The sequence below is a fragment of the Sus scrofa genome, chromosome 10 (assembly GCF_000003025.6).
Source record: "Sus scrofa isolate TJ Tabasco breed Duroc chromosome 10, Sscrofa11.1, whole genome shotgun sequence".
NCBI classification, from domain to species: Eukaryota; Metazoa; Chordata; class Mammalia; order Artiodactyla; family Suidae; genus Sus; species Sus scrofa.
In genome coordinates this window covers 64,984,070-65,011,009 of record NC_010452.4, presented here as the reverse complement: position 1 = coordinate 65,011,009, position 26,940 = coordinate 64,984,070, and the positions used below count along the sequence as shown (strand labels likewise).

Below are 26,940 nucleotides of genomic sequence, written 5' to 3'. Positions count from 1 at the left end.
AGATTTCCAAGGTCACACAGCTAGCCGGTGACAGAGGACGGTTTGACCTTACCAGCATCGCACTAAACACTTTCTAATATGCTTCATGAACTATCCCACGGTAGGATTTCTAAGCCAAGGAATAAACAGATAGGCTTGAGGCCAGATTACGGTCTGGAGAAAGGATGCTGCCTTTGATGCCGCCTCTAGCATAGCAAGCGTGACGTTTGGTGGCTGTTAGCTTCTGAGAGTTTTACATAGGGGGACTGTGGGCCTGGTCTTGCCCAGGAGATGTGATATGACAGATAGGGAGGCAGGTGCAGGACGGGGTCAGGTGTGTGGAAGAGCTGAAGGGCCACTGCCTTCTTCAGCCAGGACTTGGCTAAGACATGCCTCTTGATGTCCCCCCTCCGGCGGATGCTCAGCCAGTGTCTCCCCCTGCCCCCAGCTGCGGTGTGTCCAGGAGCAGAGAGGCCCTGCGTGCTTGCGGCCCAGTGCATAGCTTCCAGTCTGGCCAGGGAGCTTTCCAGCAGGCTGACAGTGGTGAGGGGAGGTGCCTGCATGGGTTCCATGGTCACAGGACCCCCAGAATGGGCTATGAGTCTGGTAGGAACCAAGAGGGGTTTGGGTCTGCAGGGAAGAGCCAGCGGGGGTGGTAACTGGACCTCGAGAGACCAGGTCACTGTTTATGCCTGATGCAGCCTCGGCTGAGAAGTCCAGCTGGACAGCTGGCCTCAGGGTCTGGAGAACGCGAAGGACCAGGCTCTTGCCAGGGCCACAAAGTCCAGAGCCTCTTCCTCTGCCCACACTACCTGGAACCATCTAGGGCAAGACGCAGAGGGAGGGAGAGGATATTTCAGAAACTGAGCGTCATTCATTCATTCGTTCATTTATTTTTGGCCACACCTGCTGCATGCAGAAGTTCCCAGGCCAGGGATCGAACCCGAGCCGCAACAGTCAGAACACTAATTCCTTAACCGCTAGACCACCAGGAAACTCCTGAACCTTTTTGTTTAGGAAAAACTGAACTGCTCACAGGGATTATTTCAATCGGACAGGACATTTTGTTTGCTTAGTTTTTTTTCCTGCCCACAAGTGGGTGAGGCCTGATTCATTGTAGATTAAACGGAAGCTGCAATCTCCGTGCATCTCTGAGTGGCAGTGTATGGGTCAGAATCGGCCAAGCTGGGCTCAGTGACAAACAGCCCCCACATACTAGTGGCTTATAGCGTGAACGTTTGTTTCCTTTTGGAGCTACATTTTATCCCAGTTTGTGCTGAGATCTGAAGCAACTCACACAGCCAGGCCTGAGCACGAAAGGGTGGTTCTGCACAGGGTCGGGGAGCCCGTCGAGAGCTCGTGAGCCCTTGTACCCATTAGAGGTGTCGTGTGCCCACTGTACTTACGGCTTATTTATTCTCTAATATCATTGCCTCTGAGGAGCCCAGCACAGGGTTTGTCAGCTTGCAGTGACTGAGACATCTCTCTGGAGGGCGCTTTTGGGGGGGGGAGGAGAGGAAGAGCCCGCACACCCCTCCGGTGTAGTTTGGGGAGCGAAGCTGCCGTCCGATTCCTCCAGGGAGCGTGAGCAGACAGCCACCCTCGCAGGACCCGGGGGGCAGAAGCCTTGCAGATTCGTGACCTTACTTTCTGACTCAGCCTCTGACCTGCCCAGTGCCCTGGGTCCCATCTCGGCCACCCCCTGCCTTTCCTCCGTCCATGCCAGTAAGCTCTCCATCGCCAATTCCATCAGAGTTTAGTTTAAAATTCCTCCCAGGATTCTACTGCCTTTTTCCTCCTTGGGAGCTCAGGCAGCTCGGATTCTCGGGGTGGGGTTGGGGGGGTTGTTGGGGGTGGTGATGTTACAATTGGCCACACACAGGAGGGGGCGTCCCACCCTGGATGGGAAGTCCCCAGGTGCTGAGTGGGGACTCCCTGTTCCAGGCCCAGCAGCTGGCAACCTGCAAGCCTGTGGGTGCCAATGGGTCCTGGCCTTGGCTCCCTCCCTGCGCCCAGTCTCCTTCCTTGCTGAAGCCTGGCGAGTGTGCCCATCTGTCCTCGCCTGCAGTCCACCCCTCACACCCACGTGGACACCTGGGGACATTTGGGTCCTGTTCAGAGTTCAGAGCTTAGACCATCTGTGGAAGCTCTCCCTGGCTTTTCCCTTGATGGTGCAGGATTTGTGTTTGGCCGCTGTTCTCAAAATATCTAGACTCTCCTAGGCTCTTAAAAAAAAAAAAAAAAAAAAAAGGCTTTATTTATTCATTTTTAGTTTAGTTGGTTTTTTTTGGGGGGGGTGCCAGAGCCGGGGATCAAACCCATGTCACAGTGGCGACCCAAGCCACTGCAGTGAAACGCCTGATCTTTAACCTGCTGAGTCACGGGAGAACTCCAAAAACAGCTTGATTGAGGTATCTTTGATGTATAAAAATTACATACATTGAAGATGTGCAATTTGATGTTTTGATACATGCACATGTCATGAAAAGATTCCCGGGATCACTCTGACAAGTGTCTCTGTCACGCTACGTAGCTGCCCAGGTTCTCGGGTCTCGATTTAATGGGGTGCTTGGATCAGAACCTACTCCCTCTGCAGAGCCCTGGGCAGGGGAAGGGGAGGCACTGAGCTAGACACCCCTCCCCCTTTTCCCTGACACCAAGGCTGGCAGGGCTGAGCTGGCGGGGCTGGTGGGGCTGGCGGGGAGACTGGGCATCGGGAGGAAGCCAGTTCTCCTGGTCCAGGTCCCCCACCTTCTTTGTCCCGCACCTGGTGGATGCTCTTTGAACCAGCAGATTAGCATCCGGTGACTTTGTTTTCCTGAGTCCAAGCGTAGGTGGTTGTAGGGACTCAGAACACAGTTTGGTGTCTGACTTTCTCACTTCCCCAGGGGTAATACTTTATGTGTCAGCGTTTCACACGGCCCTGAAGTCTGCTGTTTGCAGGTGTTCCCTAGAGAGTGGTGCTGCTGATTTGTGAAGTGAGAACGTGGGGAGCTTAACGTCCAGGGACCCCGGCACAACTTTCATGCCATCTTCTGAATGTGCACGGACGGGAAGTCCTGCTCACTTGGCTTCACTGCTGGAGTTCACACCTCTCTGGGCGAGTCAGGTGAACCCCTCGGGCCCTGGCTGTGAGTGAGAACTTGATGCTAAGACGAGCTGGAGGTCTGAGCGGAGGATGCAGGGTTCACGGAGGATGCAGTGAGAGTCTAGGGCACGTGGAACTTGTTTTAGTGCAAATGCCGTTCTGCCAGCTGGCTGCTGGAGATTCCCAAAGGTGTCTGAGTGAGCTAGTGTGTGTGTGTGTGTGTGTGTGTGTGTGTCTGTGAGTGTGTGCAGGACTGAAATTCTACACTATCAGGTGGGGCAAGAAACAAGGAACTATGGGTTATTACCAACAGCTTGCCCCACCAGAACCTACTGGCTGGTGAGACCAGAAGACATTCAGTCAGAGACCAGTCCCCTAAAAAACCTGCAATCCAGCCAGGAATTTTAAAAAGGGGTGAACTTTTTAGAAAATTTTGTGGGGGGTGGTTAATTGGTGTACAGCACATGTTTGAAGGGCGCAACTGCTAAGTTTTGACGTGTCTGCCCCTGTAGAACCACAGCCATACAGTGCCCCTTGGTAATCCCCTCTCTGCCCCTGCTTGTCCCTCCCCTGACCGTCTGCTTTCTGTCACTGTACATTAGTTTGCATTTTATAGGAGTTTACATAAAATAAATGGAATCAAACAGTAAGTACTTTAAAAAATTGTGGTAGGAAAAGTTATAACACAAAATCTACCGTTTTAACCCTTTTTGAATTCCTGGCCTTAAGCCTGTCCATCTTCAGAACTCCCTTCATCTTGCAGAATTGAAATGCTGTAGCCATGAAACAATGACTCACCATCCCCCAGCCCCTGCAGCCCTGACAGCCCCCATTCCACCTTCTGTCTATGATTTTGCTCCTCCAAATACCTCATGTTAGTAGAATCAGACAGCGGTTGTCTTTTCGTGATTGGCTTATTTCATTAGCACAATGTTGTCAAGATTCATCCGTGTTGTTGCATATTGCAAAATTTCCTCCCTTTCTAAGTCTGGAAACTATTCCACTGTGTATAAAGACCACATCTCATTTATCCATTCATCTGCGGATGCACACCGGGGTTGCTTCCATGTTTTAGCTGTTATGAATAATGCTGCACGAACATGGGTGTACAGATAGCTTTTTGAGACCCTGATTTTTATTCTTTGGGGTATATACTCAGAAGTGGAATCACCAAATCATAGGGTAGCTCTTTTTTTAGTTTTTTGAGCATTTTACATTCCTACTAATGGTCTACCAGGCTTTCAATTTCTCCACTTCTTTGCCACCGCTTGTTATTTTCTGTGTGTTTGTTTTTGTCTTATGTCTTTTTTAGAGCTACACCCATGGCATATGGAGGTTCCCAGGCCAGGGGTCTAATCGGAGCTGTTGCTACCGGCCTACGCCAGAGCCCCAGCCACACCAGATCTGAGCTGCATCTGCAACCTACACCACAGCTCACGGCAATGCCAGATCCTTAACTCACTGATCAAGGCCAGGGATTGAACCCACAACCTCATGGTTCCTAGTTGGATTCGTTTCTACTGCACCACAGTGGGAACTCCTATTTCTCTTTTTTGATAGCAGCCATCCTGATGGGTGTGAGGTAGCATCTTATTGTACTGTTGATTTGCATTTCCCTAAGATGTTGACTCTCTTTTCACGTGCTAGGGTTTTTTTGTTTTGTTTTGTATTGTTTTGTCTTTTCCCCCTTTATGTTTTATTTTGCATACATGGTTTCTTTTTAATCTTTTCCAGAAGTCACAGATATTTTTTTTCCCAAGTCTTTTATTCTCCTCTGTGTTTTACTTTGGTTGGTTTCTATTGCTGTCTCTTCAAGTTCACTAATCTTTTCTTCTGCAGTGTTTAATCTGCTGTTAATCCCTATCTAGTGGATTTTTAGTCTGAGATTTAAAGTTTCATATGTAGAAATTTGATTTGGATCTTTTAAAAAAATATCTTCCATGTCTCCACTTAACATGTATTATCTTTCCTCTAGCTTTTTAAACACATGGAATAAAGTTTTTGTTGCTGTTTTAATGTGCTTGGCTGCTAATTCTAACCTTTCTCTCAGTTCCACTTTGGTTTTGATTGACCGTTACTCCTTGTGAGTCATACAGGTTCCTGCTTATTTGCATAGCTGTATATCTTGACTGGATCATAGATTTTATCTGGCTGGCTGCTGGGTATTTTTTACTTTCCTGTAAACATTCTTGAGCTTAGTTCCGGGGTACAGTTAATTGCTTGGATACGCTTTGATCCTTTTGGGTCTTGCTTTGAAGCTGTGTCAGGCAGGATTTGCAGTCTAGGGGTGGCCCCTCTGAGCCCTCCCATGAATAATGGGATTAGGATTTGCAGTCTAGGGGTGGCCCCTCTGAGCCCTCCCATGAATAATGGGATTAGGTGTTGCTTCAGGCTGGCTGGTCGATCAGGTATTACTGTTGACGCCCATGTGAGCTGTGTGTTTTTCCTCCAGTTCTTTAGGGCAGCTCTTTTCCTGGCCTGAGTAGTTTCCTCTCATGCACTGGATGGTCAGCACTCTGCTGAAATGAAGAACACTAAAGCAGTCTTTCCAGAACCTGCAGGTTTCAGGTTCACTCCCGGTACTGCTCTTTCCTCAGTGTCCTTGCTGTGACTGGTCTGGGCCTCCCTGGACACTCAGCCCCCCCTCCAAATCATCACGTTTGCTGGTCTCTGAGGGGGCCCCTTCTCCCTGCCCCACACCTGAGACTTCCTCAGGGCAGCAAGCCAGGGCCAGCATAGGCTCACCTCATTTGCTTCTCATTCCTTAGGGATTAATGTCCTTCACTGCCTCACATTCAATGTCTTGAAAAGTGTTATCTCATCCCCCCCCCCATTTTTTAGTTGTTTTGGGAATGGGGACTAAACTTAGTCTCTATTCCTCCATCTTGGCCAGAAATGGGAGCCTAAGGGACACATTTTATACAGGGATCTGGTTACAGAAGTGTCCAAAGGGCTAAAGTAGCAAAACAGAAAAGGTTTGTATTGCAGGAAGCCAGGTCTGGAAGAACCAGGGGAGGAGGTGATGTTACATGAGACCAGGAGTATTCTTAGGGCTGATCATGGAGGAAACTTGGCTGCCCCTGAAATCGGTGCTGCGGTAACTGCATATATTTTTGGACCCTGTAATGGCAGCCAACTGCTGCTCTCCTTACTGGGGCTGCCACGGCTGCTGAGCCCACAGCCATCTCTGGCTGATGGAGATGCCACTAGACGCAGACAGGAAGGAGTATGGCTTCTCTTTTTTCATCTGTCCTCCAAACTCTTTTTAGAACTTCCAATTAACCACCTTAGCCTGCGGCTGGGACAAGAGCATCTGGGAAGTGTAGTTGGCAAAGATTCAGCCCCTAACAGTAGAGAACAGGGCATGGAAAGACAGGGAGGTGCCAGCACATCTCCTGCTGCATCTTCTACTCTTTACGGATTAATGGTACTGCTTCCTCGTTCACCACTTTGCTCTAAGGCATTTACTCCACTGATGATTTCAAACACTATATAACTTCTCTCTTAAGTTCTGTTCCTTTGAGGTAGTCTAAAGTGCTGAAGCCAAACTTTCCCTTCCAAGCCAAGTAGTGGAAAGCTCTTAGCCATCCACCTTACCTGACTGCATGAAGGCAGTTCTTAGCCTGTTTTTCCACATGGAATAGCCTCTGATCCTACCCTCAAATCAGTAGAATAACTCATATATGAAGGATAACTTATTATAGATGAAGAGGACACGGGTTTGCACTGCACTCCTTCAAAAGAGGAATGAAATAACAAAGAGATTGGCATTGAACATTTCAGCAGCTCTCTCTTTCTGATTCCTGACTTAACCTGAAATCCCCACCTGCCAGAAGCATCCCCATCTGAGCCCACACTCTTGGAAAAGCCTTCAGGGACATTGCAAATGAACTACACTCATTCTCTAAAGATGAGTAAGGAAGTTGTCAAATTAGTACAGAGAATCGATGCCGTTTCCTCAGATATACTTGTTTACCTTCTAGAGGGAAACATTTTTAGGTGATGTTTATGGAACAGAAAACGTGTATTTACTTGGAAGCCTGCTTACATGTTGAATGCTAATTCTTGTCCTATTTTCCATTGAAAATATTTTGACACCGATATGACTGTATGAGCCAAATTTGAGGGAGGGGCACGAGTATGTCTGATGTCGGTGGGGGTGGATGATGGCTGTGGGATGCTGGTACAGATGTGCTCTAAGGAGGGCAGAGGCACAGCACCTAAAGGGAGGGTATCTGTGTCTTAGGTACAGAGCAAGAGTCAGCAGCCCTGGTGTGGTCTCTCCTTGGTGCTCAACATCCAGACTCCTTTGGTTTTATTTTCCCATCAAACTTAACTTGTAGTTTCTCTCTCACTGGTGGTTCTAACTCCCAGCATCAAGGCCACCTGTCAGCCGTGGCAGAGGTGAAGAAGGGGCAGGCACACCTCTTCTCTTCAAGGGCACATTCTGGAAACCGCTCACTTTACGACACTCCTGTCCCATTGGTCAAATTGGTCACGTGGCCACACTTAGCCGCAAGGGAGCCTGGCAAACATAATCCTTAGCTGTGTTCCACTAAAACCAGGGGCTTTTGTGACCAATGGAAGAGTGGATTTAGGGGGGCATGGCAGTCTCTGTCAGGATGGCTTGTTGTCCGTGGTTGTTTTAAATTCTCCATCTGATCATCCCAACATCTCTGCCATTTCTTTTTCTTCTTTTGGCTTTTTAGGGCTGCACCCGTGGTATATGGAAGTTCCCAGGCTAGGGGTCGAATTGGTGCAGCAGCTGCTGGCCTGCACCACAGCCATAGCAACATGAGATCTGAGCCTCGTCCACAACCTACACCACAGCTCATGGCAATGCCATATCTCCACCCCACTGAGCAAGGTCAGGGAACGAACCTGTGTCCTCATGGATGCTAGTGGGATTCATTTCCACTGTGCCACAGCTGGAACTCCCCGTTTCTGCCACTTCCGTATTTGGTTCTGATGCTGGCTCTGTCTCTTCAAACTGCATTTTCAGCCTTTTAGTATGCCTTGTAATTTGTGGTTGAAAGCTGGACAGATACACTAGATAAAAGTCACTGAAATCAGCTGACCTTTGGTGTGGGGCTTTGTGTTTATCTGCATAAGAATGAGGTTGTGTTTGGTGTTTGCTGTATGTGGTGTCAGAGGCTGGAATCACCTCTCTGGTGGTGTTTCTATCTCTGCGGTTTCCCTGGATTTTCTCTGGAGACTTTTTTTTTTTTTTTCTTTTTTGGTTGTGCTCATTGGTATGTGGAACTTCCTGGGCCAGGGATCAAACTCATACCACAGCAGTGACCTGAGCCCCTGCAGTGACAACACCACTGAACCACAGTGGTGGATCCTGCGTTGCTGTGGCTAGGGTACAGGCCAGTGGCTGCAGCTCCAATTTGACGCCTAGCCTGGGAATTTCCATATACGGCAGATGCATCTCCAACAACCTAGTTATTTGAAAAGTCTGGCCAACAGCATCACTGATGCCAAGATCAATGGCTGCCCATTGTGGATAAGTCGGAAAACCCACAACCAGTTGAATGGAACATGATGACTACATGTTGGGGGCCATCGGACGCAACCCCTATGTGAAAAGGACTGACAGTAATCTATAATTTAGCCGAGCGAGTGCCGGCCATTAAAAACCGAAACCAGGAGTTCCCGTCGTGGCGCAGTGGTTAACGAATCCGACTAGGAATCATGAGGTTGCGGGTTCGGTTCCTGCCCTTGCTCAGTGGGTTAACGATCCGGCGTTGCCGTGAGCTGTGGTGTAGGTTGCAGACGCGGCTCGGATCCCACGTTGCTGTGGCTCTGGCGTAGGCCGGTGGCTACAGCTCCGATTCGACCCCTAGCCTGGGAACCTCCATATGCCACGGGAGCGGCCCAAGAAATAGCAACAACAACAACAAAAGACAAAAGACAAAAAAAAAAAAAAAAAAAAAACCGAAACCAACTCAAGGCAGTTCTAGTAACTTATCAATAGCAGCCTTCTTCCTGGAAGCTATGCAAATTTCATAGTTCTCAATAGAATCCTGAATTTGAGTCTTGAGTAGACTTTAGCAATATGCTAAAATATGTTAATTTTGGTTTTTGAAAAAAGTTATTCGGAGTCTCATACTAACCTAATAGAATACTCGAAAGCACGTCACCGTGAAAACGTCAGGAAGACCCTAGTCCTCCACCGTGAGCTCTGGGGACCCTTCTTTGAGAATCGAGACGGGAACCAGCTGTGCTCAGATTTTTACTCTCAGGACCTCTTTTTCTGTTTTAATTGAGGTGAAATTCACCCAACATACAATTAGCCGTCATAACCAGTTCAGCGGCATCTGGCATATTCACAACAGTGCTGTGCTTCCCCCCTCATCTTTAAAATCTGTATTGGAGTTCCCGTTGTGGCGCAGCGGAAGTGAATCCCACTAGGAACCAAGAGGTTGCAGGTTCAATCCCTGGCCGCGCTCAGTGGGTTACGGCTCCAGTGTTGCCATGAACTGTGGTGTAGGTCACAGATGCAGCTCGGCTCTGGTGTGGCTGTGGTGTAGACCAGCAGCTGTAGCTCTGATTTGACCCCTAGCCTGGAAACCTCCATATTTCGCAGGTGTGGCCCTAAAAAGCAAAAATAAGTAAATACCAATAAAAATAAAATCTTTATTGAAGTGTGTAGTTAATGTACAAGGTTGTGATTCCCTTCTGCTGCACAACAGAGTGATTCCGTGACACGTGTACACACAGCCATTCTCTTTCAGATTCATTTCCCACACAGATTATCACTGAATTTTTTTTTTTTTTTTTTTTTTTTTTAATCTCAGAAGATCAGGTGGAGTTCTCTGTGCCAGGCAGCAGGCCCCTGGTGGCCAGTCATTCAGAAAAACACCCTGTACCCATTAAGGGCCACTCACCCCCGCCCCCGTGATCACTCACTTGCTTTTTGTCTCTTTGGAGCTGCCTGTTCTGGACACTTGGCGTAGAAGGAATTGTACAACATGTGACCTGTGTGGCGGCTTCTTTCACTTTGCTTCATGGTTCTTAGCTTGTGGACGCCATAGGCTTTCTCGGGACTCATTCTTTTCATGGCAGACTCATATCGCCGTGTGCGGAGACCACCGTTGGCTCATCCATTTACCCACTGGTGGGCATTCGGGTGGTTTCCATTTCCTGGCTATTTGGCCATAATGCCGTTATAAACCGACACGTGCAATTCCCGTGTGGACGTGGGTTGTCTTCTTTCCTGGGTGACATACCCAGGAGTGGAATCGCTGGGTCACGTGGCAATTCCGTGTTTAACTTTTTGAGGAAGGACCACCACAGTGGCTGCACCGTTTTGCATTCCCACCCGCAACGCGCCAGGGTTTCTGTTCCGCCACATCCATGTCAACCGTGTTATTTCCCTTGTCCCCCTTATTGTCCCCTTCGTGGGTATGAAGTGGCATCTCACCATGGTTTTGATTTATTTGTGAAATGACCGACGATGAGTGCTTGTTTGCTTTTTTTTTTTTTTACCTTATTAAAAAGTATTGGGGTCGCCCCACGCTTTTGTTTATGTAGTTCTGTCTATTGATGTTTACTATATTTACACCAAGAAATTTAAAAAATCCTATTCATTGATTTGTGTATAAACAACAGCAATAAACTCCTATCTTAACACTGGAACGGCGACATCATCCCACATCCTGGAGCTTCTGGAAACCCCACCATATACGTGTCCGAGAAGGAGAGACCCTTGAACAACATGGGGCCATGTTAGCCCCTCCCTCCGTGCAGTAAAAATCCAGATTAAGTTGTAGTTGGCCCTCTGTATCCACGGGCTCTGTGTGCCTGTGGTCCCTCTGTATCGATGGTTCTGCATCTGTGGATTCAACCAACCACGGATGGTGTAGAACTGCAGTATTTACTGAGAAAAACATCTACTTATGCGGGGACCCTTGAAGTTCAGACCCAAGTTGTTCAAGGGTCAGCCGTCTTAGGAGAACACTTTTATCTCATAGACCTCCCTCTCCTAAAGTGAGGAATGGTGATCCAACTGTACTCAAGTAAAATAAGTAAGATTAAGATTCGTGGTTTGGGTCGGAGATTCCTCTCAACATGAGTTTACCCAGAAAACATGCACGGGGGACGGGGTGGGGATGGGGTGGCCTTGGCATCTCATTGTACTTGGTTGGTCACAGAGGACAGAAAATGGTTCTTGAATCTGGAGATGGACCTGCTGACACCTGCCTGTTTTTTTCATAGCACTTTCCTGCCTGTAGAAATGAAAACTGGCTGCTGGTTAAATTTTTCATTAGTCTCCTTAATTGTTCAACCAGGACAGCTGAGTCAACTGATTGGTGACCTGGGATCTCACACGAGAGGTTGGTCTCAGCACCTGAGGCCGATTTTTACCGTGGACGTTGGGGGTGGGCTGCAGAGAGGTCTAACCCGTGCTTCTCAAAGCCTGGCCCCCGGACCAGCAGCACCTGCAGCATCGCCTGCAACCCGTTAGAAATGTAAGTTCTCGGGCCCGTCCCCAGACCTGCGGACTCAGGACCGGGACGTGGACCCAGCCTTCTGGGGTTGAACGAGGCCTCTGGGTGATCTTGATTCGCTCCATGTTTTGGTGACAGTGTGAGGACGGCTGGTGTGACCTCTTCCACAGTCACTCTGTTCTCCCCCCCTCCCAACTGCTTCTTTTTTTCTTTCCCTCCACAAACATTGAAAGTGTTGCTCCTTTATCAGTGTTTTTATGACACTTCTTTGGAAATGTACACATTTGCATATCGTGTGTCTGTCTGTAAACATTGAATTTGTGCAGGCCAAAGGCAGCGTCTCATTTTCAGCAATCCCAAAGAATCCCAGCTCTTACTGAAGAGGCCCATCAGTTACTTAGAGCTGAGGCTGTTTGACTGGAATAACCCGTTTCCTGGGACCTCGCTGCTGCTGCTTCTCCCGACATTAACTCCAGGGAAGTCCTTTCAAAGAGTGAAGCCCTGCATTTCCAAGGGCTGGGCTGCCCTCTTTTGGTCTTTACCCAAAGCTTATCTCACCAAGGCCTCTGCTCTTTAGAAACTCAAAATTGAAGGCTCAGTGGAAGGGGGTTGGTTCAGAGGACTAAGCTAGGGACAAATGGGTTCCTCATTGCCAGTCCAGGGGTCTTTGAGGGCTCTCATTAAAGGATGCGAGTAGGAGAATGAGCCAGTCAACCAGAGGCTGGGGAAGGATCCATGTGGCTCAAGGGACAAGGTCCAGTTGCACAGGGTAGAGAGCGTGCGTGTATTCGTCTTAGTGCCAGGGCTGTCCTTGCCATCTCTAACCTGAGAAATCGGGATGAGCTTAGCGGGAAGCTGCTCCTCTCTGTGCCGTACATGGTGTGGACAGCGTTCCATGCCAGTCCTGCTTTAATGAGCCCATATATGTGAAAACAGGGCCAAGAGTTCTGGTTGTTCCTCCGTGTTCCTCCAGCGATCTTAGACTTGCTGCCTGGACACAGGTCCAGCTCACGCACTGATGCTCCAGCGCTGGTGTCACGATGGGGTTGCAGTTGCCGAGGTTTTCGGGATGTGACTGCAGAGCTGCCCCAGACCCACGGGACCAGGAGATGCTTCTTGGATGAGTGTTTCGCTTCGTTGATTTTGACTGTGGGTCATGACCTCTGCGGGCTGCTCTTGGCTTCTTACTGCCCTTGGTTTTCTAGATCGTCCTTCTGTTCTTCTTCCTGCAGTGACATCACCAAGTCAGAGTCAAGGGGGTAACAGCCCCAAGAAAGATGATGTGGTGGGGCATTCAGCGTCCGCCCCCACGGCCCTGCTAACTTTATTCATCTTTTTATTTTTTTTTTCTTTTTAGGGTCACACCTGGGGCATACAGAAGTTCCCGGGCTAGGGGTCCAATCGGAGCTGCAGCTGCCGGCCTACACCACAGCCGCACCAGATCCGAGCTGCATCTGCAACCTACACCACAGCTCAGGGCAACGCCAGATGCTTAACCTGCTGAGCGAGGCCAGGGATGGAACCTGCGTCTTCATGGATATGAGTCGGGTTCTTCACCCGCTGAGCCACAGCGGACACTCCCGACCCGCTAACTTTAAACGCCACCTAGGATACTGCGATCTTCCCGCATGCTGACCTCACGGCCCTTCCACCCTCCAGCGGCCAAGACTGGTCCTCACGGCACCGCAATCAGAGCGTGCGGCAGTGAGTGGAGCTGAGAAAGAGCCTGAGACCCGCACAGTTTCGTGGGTGGAGGCCAAGGGGGTCTCAGGGTTGAGTCTAGGGTGGGCTGTGCTTGGGGCGGGGTGCTCCCAGGGGGCTCCCTCCTCCACCCGCACTTTGCAATTCATCCTAGTTGTGCTGACTGTGGTCCCCCGTCCCTCTAAAACCTGGCGTCATCCCGAGTCAGCCGTCTTCCTTAACCCCCACTTCCAATCAGCCACCACCCCCTGACTCTTGTATTTCTCTATTCTTTTCTTCCTTTTAAACCTATGCCTCCGACTCAGTCCATGCTCTCCCCGCCCCCTGCCTGTATTTATTCCATCGCAACACAATCAAACTGCCACCGCCATTACCCGTTACCCGCCTTAAATTCAAAGGGCCAGTGCTACCACGTCCTGTAAGTGAGCTTCTGGGGCTCCACGATGCCTCGGGACAGGGTCCAAGCTCCTCCCTCTGGCCGGACCTCCCGTGACTTGGTCCCCAGCCAGCCCTGCCTGCAGCATCGCTTTACGCTCTTGTGTTCAGAGCAGCTCGACCCCCCAAACATGACAGTGCCCTTTACCCCGCCTTCCCGTCCCCTCGCCCCCTGCTTCCCCCCGCCCCACGCAGGTGCAGCAGGCATTGCCAGCCCGGAAAGCCTTCTGGGCACCTGCGTGTAGGATCAGTGTCCTCTCTCTTTGCTCCAGCAACACCTCGATCTTAGGCTTTAATAAATCATATTTGAAGTTTCTATTTTGTTTTCTCTTCTCCTCCACGAGTCTGTAGGCTTCTGAGAGCAGGGGTCATGTGGTGAGAGAATCATGTGATGCGGTGAAAGTGTGAGCCATAACCCAGGGGGTGGCAATTACGTTGCAACAGATAAATGTATCAAATCGACACCCCCTACACCTTCAACTTCCACCCCTTTCCATGTCAGCTGTATCTCAATTTAAAGGCTGCCATGAGAGTGTCTCCTATGAACCAGGCACTTACTGCCAGGGCCTAACAATCCATACACACTGAGCAAGGCCAGGGATCAAACCTGCAACCTCACGGTTCCTAGTCGGATTCGTTTCTGCTGCACCACAATGGGAACTCCTATATACTTTATTATTATTATTATTATTATTTTGGTCTTTTTGCCTTTTTTAGGGCCGCTCTCACGGCATATGGAGGTTCCCGGGCTAGGGGTCTAATTGGAGCTGTAGCCACCGGCCTATGCCAGAGACACAGCAATGTGGGATCCGAGCCGAGTCTGCATCCTACACCACAGCTCACGGCAACGCCGGATCGTTAACCCACTGAGCGAGGGCAGGGACCGAACCCGCAACCTCATGGTTTCTAGTTGGATTCGTTAACCACTGCGCCACAACGGGAACTCCTGTACTTTAATTTTTAATGACGGCTATGCTTAAAAACTGTTCACAAAAATCTGCAAAATCTAACTTTTAGCTCTCAGGAGTCATTGTAAGGCAGCCAACTCTAGCTCATCATGGATTCCTAGTAATTGCTAGAGGGAGTTCCCATCGGGGCTCAGTGGGTTAAGGATCCAGCGTTGCCATGAGCTGTGGTGTAGGTTGCAGAGGTGGCTTGGATCTGGCGTTGCTGTGGCTGTGGTATGGGCTGGCAGCTGCAGCTCCAGTTGGACCCCTAGCCTGGGAACCTCCATGTGCCGCGGCGGTGCAGCCCTAAAAAGACAAAAAAAGAAAAAAAGAAAGAGTAAGAGTTCTGTTTGGCCACTAGAGGGCACCATCAGATGAAACTGGATCCTAGGAAGGACTTGGGGACCAGCTCTCTGACCAGGGTTCAGTTTGAGGTGTGTACCCTCTGCTGCTGTGGCCGTGTTGCAATTCCGGGAGATCTTGTGGGAACTCATCTAGTTTCAGGCAGTTCTTTGTTTCACCTTATCAACTCCAAACCTTTACTGCTCCCAAATAGCTCCAGCCCTCTATGTGTGTGCAGGCTCTGGGTCTTTTTTTTTTTTTTTTTTTTTTGCTTTTTCCTTTTTAGGGCTGCAATCCTATGCTAGGGGTCCAACTGGAGCTGCAGCTGCCAGCCTACACCACAGCCACAGCAATGCCAGATCCAAGCCTCCACTGCAACCTACACCACAACTCACGGCAACGCCGGATCCTTAATCCACTGAGAGAGGCCAAGGATCCAACCCGCAACCTCACGGTTCCTGGTTGGATTCGTTTCCGCTGCACCACGACAGGAATGCCAAGGCTCTGGGTCTTTAAGCTACCACATAAAAAGACCCTTGGCAGGTATTAAGTGTTGGCAGCTGGGAAAGCAGGGGGTCTCTGACTGAGTACTGACATCTCGGGCCCTTTATCTGCAGCATCTCAGGGAATCCTGCAACAACCCCGCAGCAGAGAGAATATTCCTTGCGAACAAATCCTAGTACCATAACACGAGAGGGCTGCTTCTTTGCATTGCAGTCATTGGTACTTTTAAATTCACAGGAGGAAAATTGTGGGCCTGATGATCAACCTAAGAATGGCAGGAATTTGATGGTTTCCCTCTGGCTAGGCGAGCTGTAGGGTCAAAGGGCTTTGGGTTTGGGGGAGTGAATTTCTGTCATTTGGGGGTCCTCCTGGGGGTTGATATCAGGGTTGGCCGAGTACACCCTTGGGGGGGCGTCTCCTTGGGGATGGGTTCTCTAAAGGAGGGCGAGACTGGCTGTGTGTGTGTGTATGTGTGTGTGTATGCGTGTGTGTGTGAGAGAGAAATGATTTAATGATTTCACTCTTGCTTCTGAACACTTACTGTGTGTGGTCCTCCGAGCTGGGTCCTGGACCAGCAGGACCACTGTCACCTGGGAACTTGGGTTAGACATGTACATTCTCAGGTCCTGCTGGACCTGCTGACTCAGACTCTGGGGGTGGGCCCCCAGGCTCTGCTTGCACAAGCCCACTGGGACATTCTGACTCACTCAAGCAACAGAACCGTGGGCCCAGCATGGGTTGTGTAAACTGGATGGATGTGTATTAGATGCATCTGAGGGGCTTTAGAAGGATACACAGAAGGTCACACAGGGTATGTGTCCACCTCCGTGGAATGTCCAGAGCAGGCAAAGCCGTGGAGATGGACAGTGGATCGTGGGGGCCGGGGGATGGGGGACGCAGGGAACTGGCAAGTGGGGGCTTTCTTTTTGGGGCGATGGAAATGTCCCGGAATTAGATAGTGGTGGTGTCTACACTGCGTTGCTAAAAACCACTGCATACTGCACTTTAAAATGGTTAAAATGAAGAATTTTATCTCAATTGGAAAAAAACCAAAGTACTCTTGTCTGGGGCCCACCCAAGTAAGCAGTGGTGTATTTTAAAATAAAATCTCTCCAGGTTGTTCTCTTCTGCGGGTGAAAGTTGAATTAAGCAAATAAGGCCACAGCTGGGTCAGGTTGGGGGGCTCAGGTGTGAGCGTCTGCTGCGGGGGGTGGGGAGCGTGGGGGAGGTTCAGGGTGGTCCTGGGCCCTGGATAGAGGTTGCAGTTGGGCCTCTGCTGTGCAACTTCTCCGCGCTGCTTATCCTGCCTAAGCTGTTGCTATTCCAAAGGTGTCAGGTGGCAATAACGTTGAGAAGATAAGCATCCAGCCCGCATACAGTAGGTGCTCAGTGGATGTTTGTTTCCTCGGCTTTCCCAGTTCCCCGCAGCGTTAATTCTGTGGGTTCATCTGGGAATGCGGGGGGGGGGTTGAGAGGCGAGGGGTGGGTGGGGGTGCTTTCCGGCGCCGCGCCCCCCCCCACCATGGGCGGGGCTTCCTTCAACACCGGGGACTCACCGTCTCCGCTGCCAGGTGAGGCCGCTGAGGAGGAGGATGCTGAGGAGCAGGAGGACGCAGCCGGCCACTGTCGACGGGAGGAAGGTCAGGGGAGGCGCCCCGGGCTGAGAAAGCCCACCCCTAACCCCAACCTTGAGCAAAGGGCTCCCTGGGCGGGGCGCCGGGTCTCTGTCCCCACCCCCGCCCCCCGCCCCTATGCAGCGTGTTGCTCCCGCCCCGCGGGGCTTCCCGGAGGCTCCAGGGCCCCCAGCCTGGGCCTGTGGACGGAAAGGGCACAAGCCTTTCCTTGGGGGGCTCCACGCTTTCGGGGGGAGCAGCTGATGGGCCCCCTCTTTAGAAAGGCTCAGAGACCAGGCCTCAAAGAGGCCGTGCGTGAGGCCCGGGATGGGGAAGAGAAGTGCTGACATATCAAGGTAAATGATAAACACTTGGCATCTCCCCAAAGGGTTCCTGTTTCCCAGATGCTGCTTTTCTTGTGGTCCTACTTTATCCTCTGCCTTAGACGCGCCTCCAAGCCCCTCCCCCCCTTATGCAATAGAATTGGCCTGGAAGGTTGTGTAAGTTTCAAGTGACACACTTGTATGGTGCAGATCCAACACCTCCCTCCTGCCGTGTAATTGCTGTTGCTTTTTCTGTGCCAAGAACACTTAAGACTTACTCTCTGAGCCACTTTCGAGTCTGCAGTGCGCCGTCGTTAACGCGAATCACCACACTTTACCTTCAGTCTCCAGCATTTACCCATCTTCTGGCTGGACGTTTGTGGCCTTTGACCAGCATCTTCGCATTTGGCCCCGGCCCCAGCCCCAGCCCCTGGTGACCTGTTTTATGGGCTGAGTTTGTTTTTCTCTCCAAGCCCACTTTCACCTCCTACCAGCAAACAACTGGAATGTTTAGAGGGGGGTTTCTCTCTCCTTCCCTGGTGATACCGTGTCCTTCCCCCTGGCCTTGCCCCTCCGCACAGGGACCCCGAATATTTTGTCCCCTGGCATCCCCTCAGGAGGCGCCAGTTGAGGCTGGTTTGAGAGCTCACTCAGAGCTCTCTGGAGCTGATCCCTGCGATTGAGAGTTATGTTGGTCTCTGGGTTAGTCTTTTACTCTCGGAAACATTACGTAGTGTAAAGAGTTAGGGTTTTTTTTTTTTTTTTTTTTTTTTTTTTTTGTCTTTTCTAGGGCCGCACCCGTGGCATATGGAGGTTCCCAGGCTAGGGGTCCAATCAGAGCTGTAACTGCTGGCCTACACCACACAGACACAGCAACTCAGAATTCAAGCCACATCTGTGACCTACACCACAGCTCACAGCAGTGCCAGATCCTTAACTCACTGAGCGAGGTCAGGGATCGAACCCACAACCTCATGGTTCCTAGTCGAATTCGTTAACCACTGAGCCATGACGGGAACTCCAAGAGTTAGTTTAAACTAACCAACCCACCAACCCACCAAGCAGATGTGCCCCTCTGTGTGTGTTTTGTCACCACCCACCTGCTAGCTGATACTGTGTTGTAAATATGATTGGCTGCATGGTTGCAGGCACTTCCGTGAGGTTTTGGGAATCTGCGCAAAAGAGAGGGAAAGATGCTGGTTCATGCCGGTTATGGGAATTCGTGGGGCTGGAGAGGGTCCGGGCTCCCCAGGGTTCTGGAGGCTCGGAGGGGATGGGACAGCTGGGAGAGATGGGGCGGTGGGGAGAGGGGGTGGCCCTGGGCAAGCGTTTCCTTCTTCCACCTCTAGGTGCCGCCCTCTGTCTTGTTTCTCCTCGGACCCCGGCCGTGTTTGAGGATGGGGAGGTTGGATGCAGACGTGCGGTCCTCTCTAACACCCACGGGCAACCCTGACCCCTCTGCTGTGGGGGGGCGGGGCCTGCGCTGCACTAGGCGGCCTTCTCTCCTGTCCTGCATCATGGTTCAGCCGCCAAGCTTTTATCTTCCAAGAAACTCTAGCCTTACCTGTGGTACCTTTGGTCCTGGTTGGTAAGGAAGTTTTAGTCATGGGAGGAGCAGCAGTGTTTATCTGAGGCTCTTCATCACATGGAAGAGAGAATAAGGATGCGCATGAACAGAAGGTGGGGGAGGGGCATCCCTCCCCTCCCCTGCCCGCCCCCGGACCCCACTGACCCCAGGTGCACTAGCTGAGGTGTGCGTCTGGGGCCGCTACATACCCACACCCCTCCCCATCAGGGTGGCAGGGAAGGGGGTCAGTGGCCCCAGCAGGGCAGGAGGGAGGGGACTGTGACCCTGATCCCAGCTCTCCATGCAGCTCCGAGCAGCTCTCTCCCAGGCTTCCTACTCAGCCCTGGCTTCCTTCTGCGGCTCAGAAATGGGTCATCGTAAGACAAATACCATCGAACCATCAGATGAAATGGAAATGTGCAAAAGCATAGCTTTTCTCTGATGGGTCCCCCACGGCTCGTGGACATGCCTGATGGGCAGCGTGGCTCGTGGGAGACAGGCCATGGGAAGGAACACAGCATCCCCAGAGGATCCAGGAGGGAGACGTGGGGTCTGGGAAACGGGGCTGGGTGTGGGGAGCAGAAATCACTAACACAGGAGTTCCCGTCGTGGCGCAGTGGTTAACGAATCCGACTAGGAACCACGAGGTTGTGGGTTCGGTCCCGGCCCTTGCTCAGTGGGTTAACGATCCGGCGTTGCCGTGAGCTGTGGTGTAGGTTGCAGACGCGGCTCGGATCCCGCATTGCTGTGGCTCTGGCGTAGGCCGGTGGCTACGGCTCCGATTGGACCCTGGCCTGGGAACCTCCATGTGCCGCAGAAGCAGCCCAAGAAATAGCAAAAAGACCAAAAAAAAAAAAAAAAAAAAAAAGAAAGAAAGAAATCACTAACGCTGAGGGTCAAACAGAAGGGACTTTTGCTTGTAGCGATAAACAGCAGTACCACTTCAGAAGGAAAATAGCAGAAGACCTCAACGGAGGTGGCGTGTGTGTGTGTGTGTGTGTGTGTGTGTGTGTGTGTGTTTGTGCCTGGAAAGTCCCGTCCCTGCACACTGCGCTCTGTCGAAGCTCAGACGGGGACCACGCGGGGGCAGGGAGTGTGTGATGGTGCGACACTGCACAAATAGTGGAGTCACACTCTGTGACAGCCAGTGGGCTTTCCCTTGTGAAGGAGGAAGTCTTGGGAGCTTTCGAGGAGGAAGTTTGGGGATCCGCTACAAAAGGGGGCAGCACCAGGGCAGTGAGGTGGCACCCGGCTCCTTGGGAAGCCTTTCTCCCTCATCTCTCTCCTGCTGTTTGTCCCCTTTCAGGGTTCAGGGGATGTCAGGTGATGGAGACCTTGGAGTATATCTGGTCTACTTTCTAGAATGAGAAAAACAGAGGCCAGCGAGAGAGAGAGGAAGCGCCTGCCCAGGGTCCCACGGCGGGGTGGAGCAGCCAGGTGAGCCAGGCGGGCGCTGCATACCTGGGAAGGAGCCGTTCTCCTTTTCACTCTTGCACTTGAGCTTGGGCTGCGTCCACCTCATGACCTCCTGGTCCTCCTGCTTTTTACAGACACTCTGGGCAGAGTTGTTCTGGGCAGACCCATCCCTGAACCCCGGGAGGCACTGGTACCGAACTGTCTGCCCCTCCATGAAGTGGTAAACTCGCTTCAAAGATTCGTGCTCCCACGGCGGGGGCTCCTTGCAGTGACCTGCGGAAGGAGAGGACATTCCGAGACAAGTGAGGAGGCGCTCAGCCTGAGTCCAAGTCGCCTCTTCCTAGAGACTTGACCTTGGTTCTTTGTGGTTTTTTTCTTTTTCTTTCTTTCTTTTTTTTTTATCAGGGCTGCACCTGTGGCATATGGACGTTCCCAGGCCAGGGGTTGAATCGGAGCTGCAGCCCCTGGCCTTCACCACAGCCACGGCAATGCCAGCTCTGCGTCATGTCTGTGACCTACACCACAGCTCACAGCAACGTCGGATCCTTAATCCACAGAGCGAGGCCAGGGATCAAACCCGGATCCTCATGGTTACTAGTGGGGTTTGTTTCTGCTGAGCCACAGTGGGAACGCCTTGACTGTGGTTCTTACTCTTTCCTTTGTCCTCCCTGCCTCCCCTCCTTCCTTGCAGCCAATAAGTGTTGGTAACATTTATGTGTCAGGACCTCTGCTAGGCACTCTGTGAAAAGGCACAGAGACACAGTCCCCCCGCAAGGCGCTGAGGCTACTGGGTACGGAAGCACATGCAGGCAGAACACCGTGAGGGTGACAGCGGAGGCAGAGACCTTGCTCTGGGAATGGAGAGGAAGGAGCAGTCGCTTCTGAAGATGGTGCGGGGCTTTGATAAGAGGACGAGTGTGGAAAAACTAGTCTCCCCTGAGGGCTAAGGGCAGGCTTGAACCAATCTGGGCTGATGAAATGTGGGGTCCACATGGATCTCCACGACCAAGTGAGGAGGTACATCCTCGAGTTGCAGGTGGTGGTCATCCTGGGCTCATGGCGGAAGGACTGGGGGCCAATCCAAAGCCAGGAGGATGGGAGTACCAAGACATCCTGGAGAAATGGAGCCTGCACCCTGATCAAGCCATGCCTGAAGTGGGATCTAGACAAGCCCTTTTAAGACCTCTGAAAAGTCCCCAGACCCAGTATGTTACACTCACCCAACAAAACCCCAAACCTGGTTGACCTTTAACCCCAGAGATCATTTCCTGCTCTGATTTGAATCCAGAACCACCTCCACCCCTCATCGGGTACCACATGTCCCCCTAACCCCAGAAATTTGAAGCTGCATGTACGTTCTGACCTTCCACAGCCCCAGGGACCCAATGTAATCTCCCCCAGTACCCTGTACAACCCCATGCAGCAGGAAGCTGAGGGCTCTGCTCTACGCAGTGTCTTTACAGGCAGTCAAATTCATCACCATCTGAACCTGCTTGAATTCAGCTTTGCTTCCGTGGAGTGAAAACCTCCATATTAAAACAATCTGTGAAGCATCCCTTCGCCAGAGCCTGCTGGCCATCTCTTGGGTAAGGACAGCAAACACCGACCCCATGAGAAAACTTTTAATAATTGTGGAGGCAAGAAGCAGAGAAAAACAAATAATTAAGTGGGTTTTGAAACCTCGTTCTGGCACGAAGTTGGAGTGAAAAGGGCTGGAAGCAGCATGTTGCACCATAGTCCCTGGATGAGTCACAGTGTTGTGTTTTGTTCTTATAATTAATAGAAGAACATAAATTCGAACTGGTTTCAATTATCAGCAAGATCCCTCGTCTCATTCAGGAGACCTGAGGTCTTTAGCCAAGTCTTTAAATGTCTCCATTTCTTCAGTAAATTGAAGTCCTGCTCCCTGACTCTCTGGGTTGTGAGATTCCAAGGAGGTTATAACATTGTAAAGCTCTCTCTAAGGTGTAAAATTAGCATAGGACCAGAGGGTCTTGTAAGGTCAGCGGGTCCCCCCAAAGCTCAGGTTTCCCAACAGCCTCTATTTCTCCCTGACATTGTGGCTTGATTTCAGCGTTATTTATGTTGGGAATTTAGGGCAGCAGCTGGGTAACACGGCCCTGTCTTGCCCACAGCCCCTTAGCTCGGAGATGTTTTGTCTGCAGCTTCAAGTCTCGCCCAACCCTGTCCTGTAAGAAACATCTGGAAGGAAATTGCTCTGCTTGCAGTTCAGTGTCTTGTATGTAAGGAGACAGCACAGAGTCTCTCCTTGAGGACGGGGACCACTGTCTGGTCAGGCCTGCATCTCCTGGCCGCAGGTAGTCCCCAGATGTGCTTGGTGAAGTGAAGTGAGTTGAGTTGGATTGAATGGAGTTGAATTCTGTTTGGCTGGTTCCCAAACCCAGAGGAAGCCCTGAACCCAGGTTGGCTGCTGTCAGAGTGGCTTGATGTGCTGAGTGACCAGCCTGCAAACCCGCTTCTTGTCCACACGGCATCCTTAGGAAAGAGGACAGACGCCTCCTGAGGGCAGCATCTCCTCTACCTGCAGGGGGATGGTTTGCCTCTTACCTGGAAGATTAGCTTGGTTCGGGGGCTGCATCTGGCCCTGAGTTTCTGTGGTTTTTCGTTCCTTCTGTTCTTCAGGTCTAGGAGTAACTTGTTTTACGGGGATCCTCGGGGAGGCTAGGGAGTAGGGGTGAAATGAAGAAAATAACTTCACAAATGTGTACAAGAGAAAATGCCCTTCGTGTATTCATTCAAAAAGAAGGTGTTTTTAGAGCCCACGACCTGCCAGCCAATATTGGGGTACTGGGGTCATAAAGATAAGCACTTGGGGGGGCTCTTGGTTGTGCCTGTTCATGGTCAGCCCAGCGCCAGCCTGTCAGTCGGGCTTCCTGTCCAGACGACCATGGCCTCTGATGTATTTCTCAACTGAGATTTTCTGATGGAATTTGTGTATTAGTCTCCCCCAGAGGGACTCCATTCTGGCCGTCCGCCTGATGGCATCACACATGGCAGGAGTGCGACCATGAATGATGAGCCCCGTCAGCTCGGCAGCCCGCCCACTCCTTTGTGTCCGGAAGGCAATTCATTTAAAAGTCGGAGCAGGAGTTCCCGTCGTGGCGCAGTGGTTAACGAATCCGACTAGGAACCATGAGGTTGCGGGTTCGGTCCCTGCCCTTGCTCAGTGGGTTAACGATCCAGCGTTGCCGTGAGCTGTGGTGTAGGTTGCAGATGTGGCTCGGATCCCGCGTTGCTGTGGCTCTGGCGTAGGCCGGTGGCTGCAGCTCTGATTCAACCCCTAGCCTGGGAACCTCCATATGCCACGGGAGCAGCCCAAGAAATAGCAAAAAAAGGTCAAAAAAAAAAAAAAAAAAAGTCAGAGCAAAGCCTTCTTAAAGCAGCGACAGTGGTGCTGCCACTATGGAGAACAGGATGGAGGCGCCTTAAAAAACAAAAAATAGAACTGCCATGTGACCTAGCAACCCCACTCCTGGGCATCTATCCAGAAAAGATGAAAACCCTAATTTGGAAAGATATGTGCACCCGAGTGTTTGTAGCAGAACCATTCGCAATAGCCAAGACATGGAAGCAACCTAAGTGTCCATCAACAGATGAATAAAGAAGACATGGTACATATATACAATGGACTATTACTCAGCCATAAAAAAGAACAAAATAATGCCATTCGCAACAACATGGATGGACTGAGAGATTATCATACTAAGTGAAGAAAGTCAGATAAAGACAAATGTATCACTTATATGTGGAATCTAAAAAATAATACAAATGAACTTTATAAAACATAAACAGACTCACAGACAGAGAACAAACTTATGGTTGTCAAAGGGCAAAATAGGGGAGGGACAAATTAGGAGTTTGGAATTAACAGATATATACTACTGTATATAAAATGAACAACAAAGTCCTACTGTGTAGCCCAGGGAACTATATTCAATATCTTGTAATTACCTATAGTGGAGAAGAGTCTAGAAAAGTATATATACACACATCATATGTCTGTATATATATATATATATAATCAGAATCAATTTTTCCTACACCTGCAACAAATAACATTGTTAATCAACTATAGTTCAATTAAAAATTGTGCTAAAATATACATAACATAATTTTTACCATATTACCCTCTTTTTTTTTTTTTTGCCTTTTTAGGGCTGCACCCATAGCATATGGAGGTTCCCAGGCTGGGGGTTGAATCAGAGCCTCAGCTGCCGGTCTACACCACAGCCACAGCAACACCAGATCCAAGCCTTGTCTGTGACCTATACCACAGCTCACGGCAACTCCAGATCCTTAACCCACTGAGCGAGGCCAGGGATCGAACCTGCATCCTCATGGATAGTAGTCAGATTCATTGTCCCCTGAGCCCCAATGGGAACTCCTGTTTGGTATTTACTGGTGTGATATCTGTCCTTCCCCCTGGAGCCTAGGTTCCTTGAGGGCTGAGTCCCCAGTGTCTAGAACAGTCCTCAGAACTAGGAGACGCTGGTTGAATATTTGCTTAGTGAACCACAGGCATTTGTTATCGCGTAGGTGGGGCTGGCAGACTTTTGTCTGCAGGGCTGAGTGAGTAAAAGCTGAAACCCCCTCTCCCTCTTTGCTGCAGTTTTTCTTTCCCTCAGGCGGGGGGCAGTTATAAACGCGGCACTTACAGGTGGGCATGCACTGGCACTTGTTTTCCCAGAAGGAGTGGCTGGAGTTTCCCCTGCAGATCATGTAGGGCCCGCTGCTGGGGTCTCTGCGGAAACCTCTCTGGCAGTCACAGTTTAATGTGGTGCCCACCTTGTACCCGAGGATCTTGAACGTGGCATTTCTGAGGCTCGGCGGCTGCTGAACGCAAGCCCCTGTTAAGACAGAAAAAAACCATCTTGGGGGTTCAGGAGCTTCCAAACACTGGCACATATGATCAGCCATGCCAAGATCTAACTGATCTAATGCCACATTACTCCCCTTGACTTGAGGGTTCCGTATGTGCTCTGCTTTTTCCTAGGAAGAAACTAAGGCTGTTGTCACTGTTCTTTAGAAACTTTTGCATCAGAGAGTTCAAAGTGAAGGGCAGCCAAGTTCATCTCCAAACTGTGTTTCAAATGAAATGAATAGAAATGTGTGAGATTTTATTTTGAATATGCCTCTTGCCGAGCAAAGACAGAAAGAGGGAGAAATAAGGATAGGAGGAAAGGAAAGCCGTGTGGATTTAAGTTAGGGACAAAATGTGTCCGAAAGAGAGACTTTTCAGGAAATAAAGATGGTCTGACTTCCCGTAATTAATGATTGTATGATTTTTGGTTTCGGAAGAAATATATGTAGCGTGCTTCACTCCGTGTCTGGCGAGTGGGAGTTGTGTGTTTCTCACACACCTACCCACCTGTGAGTTTACAAAATTCCATCTCACACCACAAAGATCTGACCCTCCTTTGGCCCAAAAAGTGGTCACTAGTTACCCACTAAAGACACTCAAAGGAGTGGCTGAACGGAGTTCCCCTTGTGGCTCTGTGGGTTAAGAACAGGACTAGTTTCCATGAGGATGTGGGTTCAATCCCTGGCCTCATTTAGTGGGTTAAAGATCTGGTGTTGCCACAAGCTGCTGCATAGGTCACAGATGTGGCTCGGATCTGGCGTGCTGTGGCATCGGTGGGCAGCTTCAGCTCTGATTCGACCCCTAGCCCAGAAACTTCCATATGCCACAGGTGTGGCCATAAAAAGAAAAATATTTAAAAATGCATAAAATGTTCTTTTAAAAAAGTGGCTGTACGTCCGGCTTTTAAGGGGGAAAACTTGTGTATCTCAAGACAAGCTCTCCTGGTTCAGGAAGTGAGATTTTTTCAGGAAGAAGCCCTGGGCTGGATAAAGGAAGTGAACAGGAAGGACCATAGGAAATGGGAAAGTGAGCCAGCAGGGCCTGGAGCAGCCGGCCTCTCCACCCGGGGAACAGGTGCCAGCCCGGGCAGGCTGCTGCACTCACTGCTGGCAGAGGGCCGTTTGCTGATGATTAATCACTCAGGTTAGCTGAGCCCTCACACTCTGCCCAGCGTCTTGTCATCCTGGAGACTAGCCCCGTCCAAGATGCAGGACCTTCCTGACACCTCCAGGAACAGAAGGCGAGGAGGACATGAACAGCTTGCCTCCCCTCTAACCAAGAAAGGACTGAATGAAAGCAATTTGAATGGCCGAGTGGGTCAGCAGTTGCAGAGGAACATGTAACATAAGCACTCAGTTAAGGCTGGTAGTTACAGTAATCATAAAAACACAAGAAACACAGCATGGAGGGAAGAGGATAAAGATGGGGTTCTAAATTCTAGCTCTACAAGCTTACTAGCTATATAGCTTTATTATTTTTACTTGTTTAAGGCTTGGCTTCCTTTTCTGTACAATGGCTATAATAATTATTTTACTGAGTTGCCTTAAATATTACATGAAATAACATATTAAGGTAACTCGCAGAGCACCTGGCACACAATAGAATAGATGCTAGTTCTGCTCTGTGTTTTCTCTGTCCAGCAAAAGACTATCCAGATAGAAACTGAGCTGCAGTTTACCTTAACCCA

General features: G+C 50.4%; 1 protein-coding gene across 2 annotated transcripts in view; it reads right to left on the bottom strand.

Annotated features, from left to right (window-relative positions):
• IL2RA (interleukin 2 receptor subunit alpha) overlaps positions 9,690 to 26,940 on the bottom strand; it is a 53,172-nt gene continuing 35,921 nt past the window's right edge. Inside the window, exons 2-8 of one of the 2 annotated variants that reach the window (XM_021064060.1) lie at positions 25,048 to 25,239; positions 22,940 to 23,053; positions 20,417 to 20,644; positions 18,953 to 19,024; positions 18,489 to 18,560; positions 17,009 to 17,075; positions 9,690 to 12,749 (exon numbers count right to left, since the gene is read on the bottom strand). In XM_021064060.1, the coding sequence (XP_020919719.1) occupies positions 12,725 to 12,749; positions 17,009 to 17,075; positions 18,489 to 18,560; positions 18,953 to 19,024; positions 20,417 to 20,644; positions 22,940 to 23,053; positions 25,048 to 25,239 (770 nt within the window). In that variant the 3' untranslated portion in view covers positions 9,690 to 12,724. 2 annotated transcript variants of the gene reach the window in all.